The sequence below is a fragment of the Triturus cristatus genome, chromosome 3_2 (genome assembly GCF_964204655.1).
Source record: "Triturus cristatus chromosome 3_2, aTriCri1.1, whole genome shotgun sequence".
Taxonomy (NCBI): Eukaryota; Metazoa; Chordata; class Amphibia; order Caudata; family Salamandridae; genus Triturus; species Triturus cristatus.
In genome coordinates this window covers 456,330,407-456,346,708 of record NC_140584.1, presented here as the reverse complement: position 1 = coordinate 456,346,708, position 16,302 = coordinate 456,330,407, and the positions used below count along the sequence as shown (strand labels likewise).

At 41.8% G+C, this 16,302-nt stretch overlaps 1 protein-coding gene across 1 annotated transcript in view; it reads left to right on the top strand.

Moving 5' to 3' along the window:
- LOC146857533 (uncharacterized) overlaps nt 1-16,302 on the top strand; it is an 813,297-nt gene that overhangs the window by 735,329 nt on the left and 61,666 nt on the right. Inside the window, exon 11 of the mRNA XM_085648075.1 lies at nt 1,894-1,956. Within this exon, the coding sequence (XP_085504201.1) occupies nt 1,894-1,956 (63 nt within the window). The remainder of the gene's footprint in view (nt 1-1,893; nt 1,957-16,302) is intronic.

Below are 16,302 nucleotides of genomic sequence, written 5' to 3'. Positions count from 1 at the left end.
CTACCAGACTTCACTTCCGGGCTAGGAGTCAGGTTTACTTTTTAACATTTAGGGAGGCACACAAAGTGCTGCAGCCCTGAGGAAGACACTTTAACTTAAGGCCCAGGGTACACATGGTATCAAATCATAGGGAATTAAAAGTATATGTTTCGTTGGCTTCTGCTCAATTGGCTAAGTTAACATACTTATAAGAGTCTGAGCACTGGCACTCAAGTTAGCAGGCCTTAGTGCACTCTCGGTCAAAAAATCCAGCAGCATCAGTCCAACACTTTGGGGGTGATCATGCAAAAAGAGTTATTTCATTACAGTGAATTAATGCAAATACAACAATGATGTTTCAATTCAGCATGCTCCATAAGAACAGCTCTAACTTGGCTGCTAATATTTCAGTAATGTGGCAACCGGGAGGTTTTCATATTTATCATGAACATGTTAGCATTCTTGTTGTTGATCATTAGACCCTTGTGGTCAAGCAAGAGTAGAACTCAGAGGAATGAACTGACAAATTCTAAATCAAAAGAGAAAAACGTTTCCTTTTAAAGATGGTTCGTCAGATCCCAGAAAGCCATATTTTCAATATGGTGAAATCACCATAAAGCTCTACACAATTCCTGAAATTAGTATGACCCCCAACAGATTTTAGTCACAAAATAAAGAATGTATTGCCCATTCTGCACAATTCTTTTTGCCACCCTCATTCACTAAATTTCAAGAGGACAAAAATAGCAGACTCCAATCACCGCAAAACAAACACCCAAATCCAGTAAGCATACTTCTCATAACCGGTCACCTAAACACTATCATGAAAAACACACCACTTAACATACCATTCTGTGAATGTCACCCCGAATTTAAGGACCTGATATAAATCAGCAATATTTTCTAAAGGGAATTGGGTGCTCTCTGGCTCTCCATTGTCCCTGTCAATACCTGAGTGGAACTCCACCCTCATCAATAACTATGAGTTAGTGCACCCCATACTATTGCTTAATGTCTGTCCTCTGCTACACTTTTGTCTTCAATGTAGACCCCAACATTCCAATGTTTTAATAAAACTTTTGTTAACTCTTCCAATCCTGTACCTGCCTGTCCGTGGTTTGTTTTACAAAGCATTCCCTTTCACACTTTATTCAACAGATGTTCCAAGTCATCATTCATCTTTTGCATAAATAACCTTCTTGAGACTTATATCACACATACAATCAACTTGTTGAAGCCCTGGCCTTATTTCTGGATAAAGGGGTATTTATGCATTTACTGATTAGGATTATATTTAGAACTTTATAGGAGGTTGTTACAAAAAATGAGAAGTATAGATGACTAGATTCAAATTCTTCACTCTACTTCCAGCCCCTATGGAATTTGTTGTAGACCTGCTATCAAAGGTAAAAATCCATAGAAGCTCATAAGCTTTGGGAACAGTTTTCCTGTAGCATCACTGCACTGTCACTGTTGGCTACGGCAACTATAATTACTCAAAATCAAAACTTTTTTCTATTTAGTAAGAGGTGGAACAAGGTTTTTTTTCTTGTGCTTTGCTGTTTAACATCATATTGGAATCCTTGGCAAAACCCCCTAAGGAGGCATATTAAAATAAGTGTGATTTTTACTCAACTAGTTGCATTAACTGGTAGTTTTCCCTGTTTTGGAAAATATTTTTGTTGTGTTTCTGCAGATCCTGCACTTATTTCAGGGAAATGTTTTCTTCTCTTTAACAAGTGAGTTTTCTGACGTGTCTATTTCTTTTAATGACTGAATATTAGGCCCCCTGTCGCACAAGCTGGACATATGACTCCGACCACAACTGTTAGTTAGGTGGTTGTTTTATTTCATAAGCTTTTCATAGCAGGCTATTGTTCTAACATTCTCCTTGTCTCCTCTTCTCTCCTGTAGGTGCTGGGAGATCTGGTCCACTGGTACGGTCCTCGTCGCTCAGAGAAAGGAGAAAAACCACAGGTCAGCGTTCTGAGGGACTTATCCTTAGATTCAGGGTTTGGGCTTTAGTGAGGGATGTATGCCGGTCCCTGTCTCATGCAACCACCACCATCACCCTTTGTATGATAAGAAAATAAATATATACCAATAATTACATAAGAAAGGCTCAACTTGCAAGCACATGGTTTTCACCTTGTCTGGGGAATTTCAGCAGCTCAATTTGTGACAACATTTACTATACCTCCACCAACACCGTACTCTATGATGATTTCTATTCAGACAGCACGCTATGCTACTTAAAGTTTTAATACACCTGGGCAACGCGGTTCAATCACCATCAAGTACTCATATCACTATCAATGCAGACTAAATGTCAGGGGTCCCATATTGGCCAAGGAGACGAGCACATACCGGTGAGGACCACGCTCCTCCAGGAGCTTGGTTGGGCACATCGTCCTGCTGGTGGCCTCAGAGCTTCTCCCCTGGTCCTGCACATTCCTCGGCGTCCCGAAGGAGCCAAGGGAGGCCGTCACCTTTTTGGGTGTTCGTTTGGACCAGCGGCATGGTCCCAGCGTCCTTTGCAACGTCCCTCTTTTTTGATGTTGATTCAGCAAACTCCAAAACTCCAGTGGAGATCTCTCCCCGCCATGCCTCCACCTCCCTCCTAAAGAGGCCTGGTCTTGTTGTTTCTACTGGGTGGTCCTCCCAATTCCGGTGTCCAATAAGAAAGGAGGGACTTCCTGTTGTCCCTCTCGAAGTTGCCTTACCTTGTTCTGATGAAGGCTTAAAAAAAACCATAGGCGATTGAGTTGTTTTTGGGGACCACATCTGTGATGTGCTAAGGCAAATCATCCGTTAAGGCCTCTTGATGGTCATCATTACCTGGGCCATCCTGACACCCCCAAAGACATTTCAGACTATAAGGTCAAATGACCAAGATATGCCTCCGATTGTGCTTAGAGTTATTAGCACATCTGAGAGAACTCTGTGAATATCTATTCTGGGCCTATCCGTGGGTCAGTGCCAAATGCACCCCTCTGGGGCTTGTTTTAAGCTATGTCTGGAGAGATTCTCAGAGTGTTGTTCCAAGCACTCTTTGTTGCCAAATCACTAGGGGTCTCCACTCCTCCTTTACAATTGCTTTGTACCCTGAATATTTAATTTGATATGTCTTGAAGGGTCCTTCTCAGCACTCTGACTCCCAAGAACCTATTTACCAAACACCATGCAGACCCTTATGTTGTGGCGCTCCTTCAAGTGACTTTACCTCCACTCTTTGTGTGGAATGATACCAAAAGAGTTTTTAGTACCTTTTGAGGTCCATGGTTCTTCACAACATACTTCCTGTGACACTCATGCATGGGCCAAGCTCAGAATGAACTGTAAATAACCCAGATGGGCAGCATCTCAAGGGATACTGATGCCAATAGACTGGTCCGGGGAGCATCTAGTGCAAATTAGCCCGGACTTGAAAGTTTTGAACTGGTCCATGCCTAGCACTACCTGAGATGACTTTTTTCGTGCTGTCCCTGAACCATGTTTGCCTTCTGGAGACTTCCAAATGGACTTTGTCCAATATGCTCAAACTTGCTTGGGCCTTCAGCTTGCTATGCTGTTGTGGGTCTATGTTAGAAGTGGGAATCTTGGTACTATGGGTTTCCTTCTGAAATATATGCAGTAAGTACTGTTTTGATCCAGCAGACATTTCTGTAGGCTGTTAGGCTGTCTTCATGGATCAGTGCCCAGCAAAATCTTTCACAAACAATTTACTGGGGTCACAATCTAAGAGACTATCGTGGGTCTTGCCTGGTTTAGGAACACACCATCATGGTCTCTTTGGCTATTGTGTGTTGTCTTTTCACTGAGGTCTAAGCCCTAAAATTCCAAATAGCCCATTGATCCAATGTTGTGTCTCTTAGTATCCAGCATGTCTGTTTTCAGCTACTCCTCTGGGAATCAGCTAAGGGCCAGAGCCTTTAAGCACTCCCTTCTGCACTAGGGACTCTGCCTTTTGGACACCTTCATGGAACACCATACTTGTGCATAGTGTGGCATTGCCATTTTGAGGTCTATTCTCTGTACTAATGGACTATCCCTGGCCTGGCTGATATGTGGCAGAACAACACGCTACATAGAACTTCTCACAACCTCCAACACTTGGAAAAGACATTGCAGTTATTCAATAGGAAACTTTGTATTTGCGGTGTGGTACATATCAGAATCTATCTACCAAAACATCAGGCAATAATTAAAAAAGAACATGCATATATCACATGGAAATATTAAGGATGCAATATTGCCTTTTTTGCAAGCAACGGGGCCTTTCAGGGAAGCGTGTGAAGGAGAAGATGAGGGGTATCTTCAGAGGAGATGCAAGGTGACCTTTCTTTGCATCCTAGTGTACATAGTGTACAGCACGGACCAGAGTTCTCCAAAGCTGCCAAAAATATGCATAATTTGCCATACCAAGTAAGTCCTGGCTTTTGAAATGTACTTAGTTGACACAAACAATCTAAAAATACACTTCTGATAATGAAAAATGATCTAGACCAAAATGTTTACCCAACAGCCATCTGTTGTATATTAAAAAAATATATACTTTTTTAACTTCGATCTTAAAGCTGACAAAATGATAATCCTATTGTTGACCCTGCAATGTAATATGAAAGGAAAGATGTTATTGGGAGACAACACTTTACGTGGTGGACTAAAATCATTAGAAAATGTCCAAAGAATGTATTTAATAGTTAGCCACAGTTCTACTGTCTGCAAGCTCTCTGTCACAGGATTCACAAACAGACTCATTCCTCAGATAGGATCTAGCTGTGGACAGCAGATCTATCATAATGGACCCCCAGTACCTACAGGAGGAAGCATCGAGCAGCAGAGCACTTTGTCTACTCTCAGGTAACACTGAACCTGTAGGCATGTGCAGTATAAACAGTGACCTCAGTGATCACCCCCATACCCAATTAAATCTCAAATTACCCGCATCATCATAATCTTTTTGATGTTTGGAGAGTGGTGTACTGAAAGAACAAACATTGTTTAAGAGGCTATACTGGTATTTGAGAGATACTGCTTCTTTACATAAAATGATTCAAGAAAGAATAATAATGGAAGGAAATGTTTCTATTGTGCAGGGCCAGACTGGGAACCAACCTGTTGTAGTCTATATAAGTTGCATATGTTTTTATTGCTGTTGCTGGTTCTGGCAGGTATCCTTGCCTCACTCTGGCTCCTGCTGTATCATGCATGTGGAATGTGAAGTTAGAATATTGAGGGTTGAATGTTGGAGGTCGAGTGAGCGGATGGTTGGTGAACAGACAGGCAAAGAATGCGGTGACCGGCTAGGGGCTTCTTTATCAAATAAACTTCAAATGTTTTAATGCACCTGCTCATTTCGAGTTGTTATAAATACCACATCAATATTGTTGATGAGTCGATGTGGTATTTGACAAGGAAAACTGAGGAGTGAAGCCCTGTCTGTTGTCATCATGTGGAGTGCTACAGCAATGGAACAGAAGTCTCTTGGGAACCGAGGAATTAGAGGTGCTGCAGAAATGGCTTGCCTTTTGTGGTTCTCATCAGTTGAAAACTGAAACAAGTAATTCAATCGGTCATTTGCTGTTTAGGTCAGTTGATTGGGGAGCAGGCCTGTTCAATCTTTACTCATGTTAAAAAGAACATTAATTGTCATTTTCAGAAGGGCTCAGAGGCCTGGTGTTGCTGTCTCTAAAACAAGCCCCATTCACTGTAGAAAATACGCTAATGGTTACTTAGACACAATTTTTGTCGTCTGGGCTTAAAACAAGTCCCACACACCGGAGAAAATGCGCTAACGGGCTTGTCAGCGCCCATTTTGCAAAGGATAATACTTCTGCTGTCATCTGAGCTTAAAACAAGCCCCACTCACCAGAGAAAACACAGTAATGGTCACGTTGGCAGCCATTTTGTGTTGGATTGAAAATGTATGTAAATACATATTCGAGAAGGGCTTAATACTTCTGTTGGGTTTCTTGCCTAAAAACAACCTCCACTCACTGGAGAAAAGATGCTAATGGTTTTGTTAATGGCAATTTTTGTTAATGCTCAATAATTTAGAGGTTAATTATTCTCTCTTGGTAAACAGAACCCTTTCTAGAAAGAACCACGTCATTTTGCAACTTTTGCAAGTTGCAGCCATTGTTGAAAGATTGAGTTGGTGTACAGCAGAGTATAAAACATGTTAAATATGGCTCCGCAACAATTTGTAACTCAACCACAACCTTTTCTCCAGAATATAGGCAAACCTATGGTCAAATGGTGTACTTGGTATAGAAACTTTGAAAATTACCTCTGAGCTATTGATGCTTAGAAGGTCGATCCTGAAAGGAAAAAATGCATTTGCAAAGCTGCTTGGGGGCTGCTGCTGAGGAAATATTTTAACATTTGCCAGAAGCTGAATCTCCTGAGGATGCTGTTACAATGAAATGAAAGATACATAGTCCAGAGATGTATATTAGGATCACAGCTTTATTCTTCAGATATGATCCAAGTTATGTCTCATGCTATGCTTCATACAATGCCCCACCAGGAGCAGCCTCCTTGCTGCTCAGCCCTTCCACACCAACTAATTCCTTCTTCCGCTCCAACATTCTGATGACATCACATAGACTGAGCAGCAAGTCAAAGGTCAATAACAGAGAAGATGCATTAATCACTTACTAGATTACAACACATCCCCCCTCATCAGAAATGTAAAAATACAAGCATACGAGATCATTGTACATACATGCAATATGAATAGTTATAAATAGAATGTGTGGAGGTGGACATACACACATACAAAAAGTCAACAAGCTTAAAGAATAACACAAAGCTTCAAGACGTAACACTATCAGGGTAATTTTGCAACCCCTAACCACAGGGTGATACAAATACCTCAACCAAAAACAAGAGTAAATCCAGAGAAGCTAAAAAGCATTCCCTTCTTCCCAAACAAGAGTAAATCCAGATAAGCTAAAGAGCATTCTCAACTTTCCAAAACAAGGGTAAATCCAGAGAAGCTAAAAAGGAAAGAGACTTCTCATCTGCGCACCCGTAACACACAGTCCAACACCCCACACGAGGTAACAACCAATTCAGAGGGTAAAACCAAAACAGTCAAATCAGAGAAGCTTCAAAAGAAGGAGTCTTCTTATGTGCGCACCCGTAACACACAGCCCAATACCTCACACGAGGTAACCACCAATCAGAGGGGCACACACTAACATGACCAGGGACACTATACTCTATCTCCCTCTAATCATACAAATGCAAGACAAAACACTACACTCTCTCACCTCCTCTCAAACAAATTCAGTATAAGGTACCAGTAAATAATACAATCATCGCATAAAAAAAACACACACATAAAATTGAACCTAAAAGAATGGCACAATAAAAGCATTTGAGCACATACAACAGCATTATGAAAAATACACTGTCCCAAGAAAACAAAAAACTAAAATAAAGAAGGTAGTCACCGTGGTCTGTAAAGCAAGCATGCTGGGCTTGAAGAACATATAGATAAAAGTAATTCGCAATGAAACAGTACCTTGCTGGAAGATTATCAACAAGAAAAATGTAAATTTCCTTTCCATTTGCTTGGAACACCATAAATAGTATGCATAGCTAAACACAGAACAATCATTTTCCCAAAAATGTTATTGGCTCAGCGTGGTACTTGTTTTTTAGTCGGGTCATCGTTCATACTCTCCAGATAATATACATTAATTCAAAATTTGACAGCCCTGTTCTTGACCACTGTCTTGAACAGTTTCATTAATAATAATAATAATAATAATAATAGTGAAATTGTCCTTTACTGGCATGCCAAGGTAGGCCAGGCTTGCCAAAAGAAGCCGATTGTTTACACACAGTAGCAACACAAGGTGTTCATTACAGGCAGTGTTTGGCGAAGAATCTCCTTTTTCAGGAGGCAGTTTATTCTGGAGCAAACTGGATAGATTTTCAATGCTCTTCACTGTCTTCCCGAGGCTGAACTATAACCTCCTCTGCCGCGTAAGACACATCTTCATCTTTTTCTCAGAATACACAATCACAGATTGCTGTGTATGGCGGCAGCGGCGGGGACACGAGGAAGACAGCTAAACAACGTGAGGCATCTGTGAAAGCGATCACGATTGCGGGGATGCGCTCTGTGGTCAGGGAGGTGTGGAGCGAGGCACGCTGCATTGGAGAGGTGGAGCAAGGCGCGAACGCTTTTGCGCGTAATCGCAAGCTGGTGGCCGGGAAAAGCCTTTGGTAGCACTTCGAAAAGCCACTGACGAAATGACTCGGCCAGACCAGCGCATGCGCTGGATTAGGTGAGACCTAAAAACGCATTTCCAATGTAACTGCACAGGCAACAAGGCAAAGACAGTTCAACCAAAGCAGGAGGGCAGACTTCCTCCAAGACAGGCAGGCAGTGGACAGTAGGCAGGCAGGCAGGAACTGGCACTGGTAAAACGTTCCCAAAATCCAACAGGCAGCAGGAACCAACCCAAATGCAAATGTACAGTACACACTAGTACACACAAATAATGTCCAGGTCACAGATGATGTTCTCTGTCAACATGTTACAGGACAAGAACAGTTCAGCAAAGACAGGCTGGCTTTAAGACAACGAAGGAAGGTCAAAGACAAACTGGCACTTACTGATTGGGGCGACGATGAAATGGTCACTGGTGGGGCATTAGGGGTGCCAGGTTTGTTCAAATCCACAGGTTGTTGTTTCTTCAGTTTTAAAAGTCCAATCTCGATTGAAATAGCACGCAGGTTCTCTAAAATCGTCGCCAGTGTTACAATTAAATGAAAGATACGTAGTCCAGAGATGTATATTAGGATCACATCTTTATTCTTCAGATAAGATCCAAGTTATGTCTCATGCTATGCTTCATACAATGCCCCACCAGGAGCAGCCTCCGTGCTGCTCAGCCCTTCCACAACAACTGATTCCTTCTTCCAGTCCAACACTCTCAACATTCTGATGAAATTACATAGACTGAGCAGCAAGGCAAAGGGCAACAACAGAGAGGATGCATTAATCACTTACTAGATTACAACAGATGCTACTTGGGGTGATATGGTGAAGCAGTTGTACAATTGGAAAACCAATTTAGTGAAGAAACCAATGTAGTTATTAAAAGATTACATTTTTTTCATGAAAACAAAGCAGTGAAGAAACTTTCGATGAATTCAAAGCCAATCTCAGAACTTCAGCAGCATCTTGTGGTTTTGGCAGCAATATTGACACATATATTTGTGACCAGTTAGTTTTAGGTTGCTTTAGCAAGTGAATTCAAGAAATATTGTTATATACATCTAATCCATTTTTTTCTGAGCTGATTGGTATTGCTACGGGAGTTGAGAGATCTATGATGTCATCTAAAGTTTGGGATTAATGGTATCAGAGTAGAAGTAAATGTAGGAGCTCTGCGTGTGGATGATAAGAGAAATAGAAGTGGGGAAGTTGACAAGAGTGGATCAAGTAATTGTTACAGCTGTGGATCATAAACACATTTAGCAAATGCCACTAATTATAAAATGTCAATAAATTTTGTTTGAAGAAATTATCTACTTTGTCCTCCTCTCAAAGATTGCTGATCGAAAGAGAGTTGGGGTAGCGATAGAAAGAAGTATACAAATGTTTCCACTGTGCACATTGTCGAGGAAGGTATGTTAGACGAATGTCAGTAAAAATTCAAGAACGCTATTCTTACTTCACTTCCACCAATACCTTTATTACAGAACAGCCACGGCTTGTTCCATGTTAATCAGCAGTAATCATGTCAGTCATTGTAGATTTAGGTTCACCCGTTACTATATTTGATCAAAATACCTTCATGGAAAATTGGAAAGAGAAATTTTTGAATGTGTGTGACACTTCACCAAAGGTTTTGGGTGGTTTTGAGATTCAAATGCTGAGATGGTTTGAGGATATTGTGTCATTCATGGGAAGAAAGGTTGTCAGTAAACTGTAAGAGGCTGTTGAAGGAAAGGATGTGTTTGGGTGGATGGATACAGCAAGATTGGGAATAATTCTTAAACCTGGGTCTTCCATTCCAGTTCAATTGGATCTGGATTGGGTAGAGTAAGACTCACAATATAAGGATGTGGTCAGCAGGTAACCTTTGTTGATGAAGATTGATGATGATGGTATAGAGACAATTTACTTACTTTTGAAAGAATATACCTCAGTAGTCAAAGAGAAAAATTGGGTGCATGAAGGGATTTTCACGTGATATTGTTTTGAAAAGAAAGGCTAAACCAATAGTGCATAATGTTAGAAATGTAACTTTGAGCGTTTGTAAGGATTGACAGTCCTATTGGATAAGATCATTTCGTCTGCCGAATGTTCAGAATGGGTGTCGAGGATTGTGATTACACGTGAAAGAAATAGTGAAATCAGGTTGTGTGCTGATCTCCGCTCATTAAATAAGAACATTGTTGTTGAATGTCATCTGCTTCCAAAAATCCAAGAAATTGCTGGCACAGGAAGGGGATGCGTGTATTTTTAGCACAATACATCTTAAGGTTGCTTACCATCATATCACGTTGACAGATCACTCACAACTTCTTACGACTTTCATTAAACCTACTGAAGCATTTAAGTATCTTAGACCACCATTTGGGTTAGCATCAGCTGCCAGTGTTTTTCAGTGACTTATGGATGTTTTATTTAAGGATGTGCCTGGTGTCATGACTTATCAGGATGACATTCTCATATTTGCATCAGCTATGGCTCAGCTTAATGTAATTCTGCACAATGTATTGTTCATTTTTCAAGAGCATGGTATGACAGTGCAAAATGATAAATGTAAGTTCAGAGTAAGAGAAATAGAGTATTTTGGTCATCGCATTTCTGAGAGAGATATTGAACCCAAAAAAAGATTTAGCAGCAATCAGGGAGGCCCCAAGCTCTACTGACAAGGTAGTTTACGTTCCTTTCTGGGACTGAGTAAGTATTATGAAGGTTTGTGTGTAGGTTTGGTGTTGTATCAGGGTCATTGAAACAAATCTTAATTAAAAAAAGAAAATTATTGAAGGAAGGTGGGACAAAAAATGCATTTGGGGACACCAGTACTTAATTCTTAATTAGCGTTTCCTACATAGTGAATCTGTAGAAATCGCTATTTGGGAATCGCAAATGGGAATAGACGCACCCTGCGATTTCCTAATAGCGATGCCTACGGATCCATAAACGCTATTAGGAAATCGCAGTTTAGGAAATCACTAAATTGCTATTTCCTTATAGGAAATCACAATTTAGAAAACGGAGGCCCAAATGCACCTGGAAGCAGTACGATGATGTTAGTGCCCTGGTGGAGGCTAATTACAGTGAGCGGCCACCAGCCAGAGGCCTAATACATCTTCTGGAAGTCGGGAGTGCCCCGACCTCACTGTTGGCTGTATCACAAGTAAAAAAAAGACCACAACATGGGAGCTAAAGTGGGGAAAGAGGCTGAGAGCAGCAGGTAGTGCAAGGGGAAGTTTTTTGGAGAGGGAGCTGGAGGTTCTGGTGGAGGAATGTGCTGCCAACATGGACCAGCATTTTGGCAAGGCCTCATTCACAGTCTTGGAGGCCCTGAAAAGCAGAATCTGGAATGGGATCCTTGATAAGGTGAACTTCCTGGGAGTGAGACTGAGGACAATCCCAGAGATATGAGAGCGGTGGTATGAGCTGTGGTGCCGTACCAAGGAGAAGCAGGCCAGCAGAATGGCAGAGGAAAGTGAAACTGGTTGAGGACTCTCAAAACACCCCCCTCTGACTCCCATGAGATGCTAATTGAGGGAACCCTCGGACCAAAAAGTGTAGCGGGAGTTAGGATCATTGACACCTCCATTCCAGGAGGCACCTGCCAGGGTAAGCCATCTTTCATTTATGTACCATACATAACATACCGTTAGGCAATCCACATATCATAAATCAGAGCTTGATTTACTCCATTGAGGTGTTTGGCTCACCCATACAATGCATCATGGGAGCTGTAATGCACCTCATTAGTACCCAGCACAGAGTGCTGATGACCAGCACAAACAACATGTCACAAATACATGCCGCAGAGTAACAACAACATTGTGGCAAAACATAAACCATTTAATTACAATAATCATATTAAGGCATTTCCACAGATCACAGCTTGGACTGGTCAGCACCCCTGGCAGCCAAAGGGACTACTGGCTGTGAGGTTGTCCCTGAACCCACTACACCAATATATTGTCAGCCCATCGCAACATCCCCGACTTGCAGGAGAGCCACCATATCCCCACTGCCCAATTTTGAGGACAGTAATGGCAGATAGTCACATGGCAGGGACCCAACAACAGCAGAGCACAGGACACTACGAGGGCGCACAGAGACTGTGTCCAATGTGTTGTATACACTGCCCATCTATAATGGCCTGGAAAGGTCCATCCCGAGAACACAGTGCCTGCAAAGCAAAAAAATAGGCGCTGTCAAGAGGCAGCTTCAGCACATGGCAAAGTCCATTGAGAAGGGGTAGGAGTGCTGGCTATCAGCGATGGAGCAGAAGCATGGTGCGCAGTGGCACAGGCACTACCTGACCCGCTTTGACACCTTCACATGCTCAATCAACCGACTGGCTGATGCAACATCAAGGTACTCTGTAAATATACAGACACACATGGCACGCTGCTGCCAGGACAGTGCTAGTGGGCTGGTGCAAGTCACAACTGCTTTGCAGAACATACAGACCTACAAACTGTGATTCCCCAACATCCCCCCACCACTTGAACGCGAGGAGGGCTCCAGCCTCAGTGGCTTATCTATCCAGGAGCCATGCTCAAGCAGGAGTAAACGCAGCAATCCCTCTAGGACCCTGTGATGCAGAGAAAGCACCCAACCCAATAAGACGCAAGAAGTGTCTCACTAGCAACTCAATGGGATGAGTTGCCTTTGTATTTTCCAGCACATCGTTTACCCTATTAACTTAATGTTACTATGATGTGGTCGCCACCAGCATAATAGTTGGTCACACAGTTGTGCACCAAGAGCTACCCATATGTGTGATGTTTAATTTCAAGGATGTTATAGCAGCATGTCATAATCAAAGTCAGGTGTGATGTGGATGTTGTGCAAACTCCTCCTCATTAATGTGCAGGCTGGCACAAGTTGTGATGAGGATTTTGCTGCATGTGTCTGGGCTGTAGAGTAGTGCCCCGCCTGTCTTGTGGAGGCAGCGAAAGTGGGACTTTAGGTTGTCAATGTTCCACTCAATGAGCGAGTGCATTGTCCTGTGTGCGCTGTTGTATTGTCTCTCACTTGGTGTCCTCGAGGTCAAGTATAGGGTCAGGAGCCACGTCCATAACGTATTTCCACTGTTGCATTTGCATGAGAAGAGAAACCATTAGGTCACATCACTCACACCGTCTTGGCCACTGTATTCATTGAGTTTGTGATTCTTTCACCAAGTAGGAACCCATCGCCAAATTCCCCCTGTGCCAGTCGGTTCTGTATTCCACTGTGGCGCAACATGAAGGAGTCGTGGGTGCTGCCTGGGTATCTGGCCACAGGTCTGTGCAGATACAAGAGGCGTCACACCTGGACATTGAGTGAATATGAGCTCTTCCTGTTCCTGTAGATGAATTGAGTTGCTGAAGGGGGACATTTGGCTATATGTGTGCAATCAACACACCCAGTTACATTGCAGAACTGTGCTACCCTTCAGAAATTCTATTTTATATGCTGCAATGAGTGGGGGTATTGGGAAATATTTGTATTGGTTAACCTTTCTAACCATTTTGCCCAGGAACTTGGGGAAGAACCTGGAAAAGGCACTTTGTGACCCCCCCCCCGCCTTTGCTATGACACTCAAACCCCAATTCTAGGAGGTGTACATGCGGTGGTACTGCGTTGCTCCTGAGTGTTGGGGCCTGCAGCTGGGGGTCGCAATTCATCTATCAAATTAAGTATAACCTGACTACTCAGTCTGTAACTCTCAATAATCTCCTCCTCTGTCTGTTCAGACAGGGTGACCCTCACTCTAAATATCCTCTCCTGCCTCCTTATCTTTCACTCCCTCACAGACAACATTCTCATCCTTCTCGCCAGGATGTATAGCGCCACAATTGTGAAAGAGCCAGATGCATTTTGGGGCATTATTATAGTTTGCACATGGTTACCAATGGTTCTGAGTCAATTGTAATTATATTTCCCAAATGGCCATTTTGCGACTAATCGCAATTAGGAAATCCTTTATACATGCAGTTGTGATTCGCAAATAGGAGATCGCTATTTGCGATTTCTTATTTTGTCAATCTTCAAAATCCAATTTCAACTAGGTAGAAATCTCATTTTGCTACTGCGTTTATGCCGTTCGTACATACCGAAAGCCTATTTTGCATTTCTTAACGGCCCGAAATAGTGATTCTGTCTGTTAAGAAATGCAAAATTGTTTCGAGTATATAGCCTTTGGAGAAATTGAAGGACTGATATTAAATTGTGATGCTTTGAAACCCTTCATTCAAGGTTATCCAGGTGAGGTCACTGTGGATGCAAGCGCCATTTTTTGAGGTGCTGTATTGTGTCAGAGTGGATGGTAGCAAAATAACTATTGCATTTATATTGCCTACTCTCTAAGGCACAAATTTAAGATACTTCATCATCAAAATGTACTTATGGGGTCAGAAGTTCAAGATTATTACAGACCTTAAACCACTGGTGTACCTTATGGGAGACAATGGCGTAGTGAAGCCTTCATCAAGATTGGTCCAGTTGATTACTTCCTTACAGGAATTTGTTTTGAGTTCAGCTATGTGGCTGGAAGATTGAATGTTTGGGCTGACTGTTTGTCCAGGTTGCCTGTACAGAATGGTGACAGTGAAACTGATGATGAACTTTTTCTGAACTAAAGTATTGTTACTGCATTGATACCGTAGATAAATGTAACTCTGCTATTTCTGTTGGTGAATGGTGCACAATAGCAAGAGATCATTAAGATCATCAATATTGGAGATCATATGTCTAGAAATGCTTCTAGTGCCATTAAATAATTCACTACGCAACGTGTTGCCAGAATTAATTGTAGAGTCTGGAATTATTCTGAGAAAGGGTGTGTTTGTACCACCGGAAACCTTGAAGAAAAGACTTGTTATGATTGCTTACAAAGGTCATATTGGGGCATCTTCCACAAAGAAGATCTTACGCAATCATTTTTGGTGGCCAGGGATGGCTAAAATGGTTGAATATTATTACGAGGTTATAAAGAATGTTTATTATCTGACAAGAGTTGGTATTTGAACAAAACACCATTGATTAATGTGGAGATGCCTGAGCAGCCATGGGACAAAGTAGCAATTGACTTCTTGGGACAGTTTAATTGTCTATCTATAGATCAGAAGTATTTTATTGTACTTATGACTTATTTTTCCAAATGGATATATTAAAAATCAGTTAGTAAGTTAGTAGGATAACAGATTGGACAATTAACTTCTTGAAAAAATGTGTTCTCTTTGGAAGGTGTCCCAAAGATTGTGGTGTCAGATGATAGAACTCAATTAGTTTCAATGAAAATATGCAGGCAGTAATCATTACAGAGCTGCTCTTTACTCACCACATTTTAATGGATTAATAAAAAGGGCCATTAGTACAATTAAAGAGGGGATTCAAACAATCAACTCTTCCAAACTAAATGTAATTGAGTGTTTACGGAATAAAATTTGCAGTTAACCCAATACCATTCATGCTACAACTGGTGAAACACCTTTTGTGTATTACCCAGGAGATATAAAGATTTTGTAATGTTAGAAAGGAAAATGTTTTACCAAAGAGACATAAAAATATTGTAACGTAAGAAGATTTCTTTACAGTGTTTAGGTGTTGTATCCTATATAAAAGTTCTATATGTTTGTGTTGCTGCTTATGTCGGGTATCCCTGCCTCCCTCCAGCTAGCCATGTCTTGTGCATGTGGAATGTGGAGGTCGACTGTTGAGGGTGGAATGTTGAAGGTCGAGTGAGGGAACGGTTGGCGAACAGACAGGCAGATGATGCAGTGACCAGAAAGGGCTTCTTATTTGAATAAACTTCAAATGTAGAACCTCACCGCTCGGCTCATGTTGGTATAAATACCTGACAACCCTACTCCATTCGCCTTCTCTCTGTCATATCTCTCTCTTTCCTGAGACCCCATGCCTGCTGTAATTTCCTGTGGAAACTTTAGAAAGTGACAAGAGTTGCCAACAGCATCCCACTTTCCTCAAAAAACAGCCTCCAAAGGCTCCGGACCACCAGAGTAAAGCCTGGTGGCAAAACAGACAGTCACGGCCTGCTGCTGTGTTTACTTGCAATAATGGGATCTAAGATTATGATACTGTTGTAAACC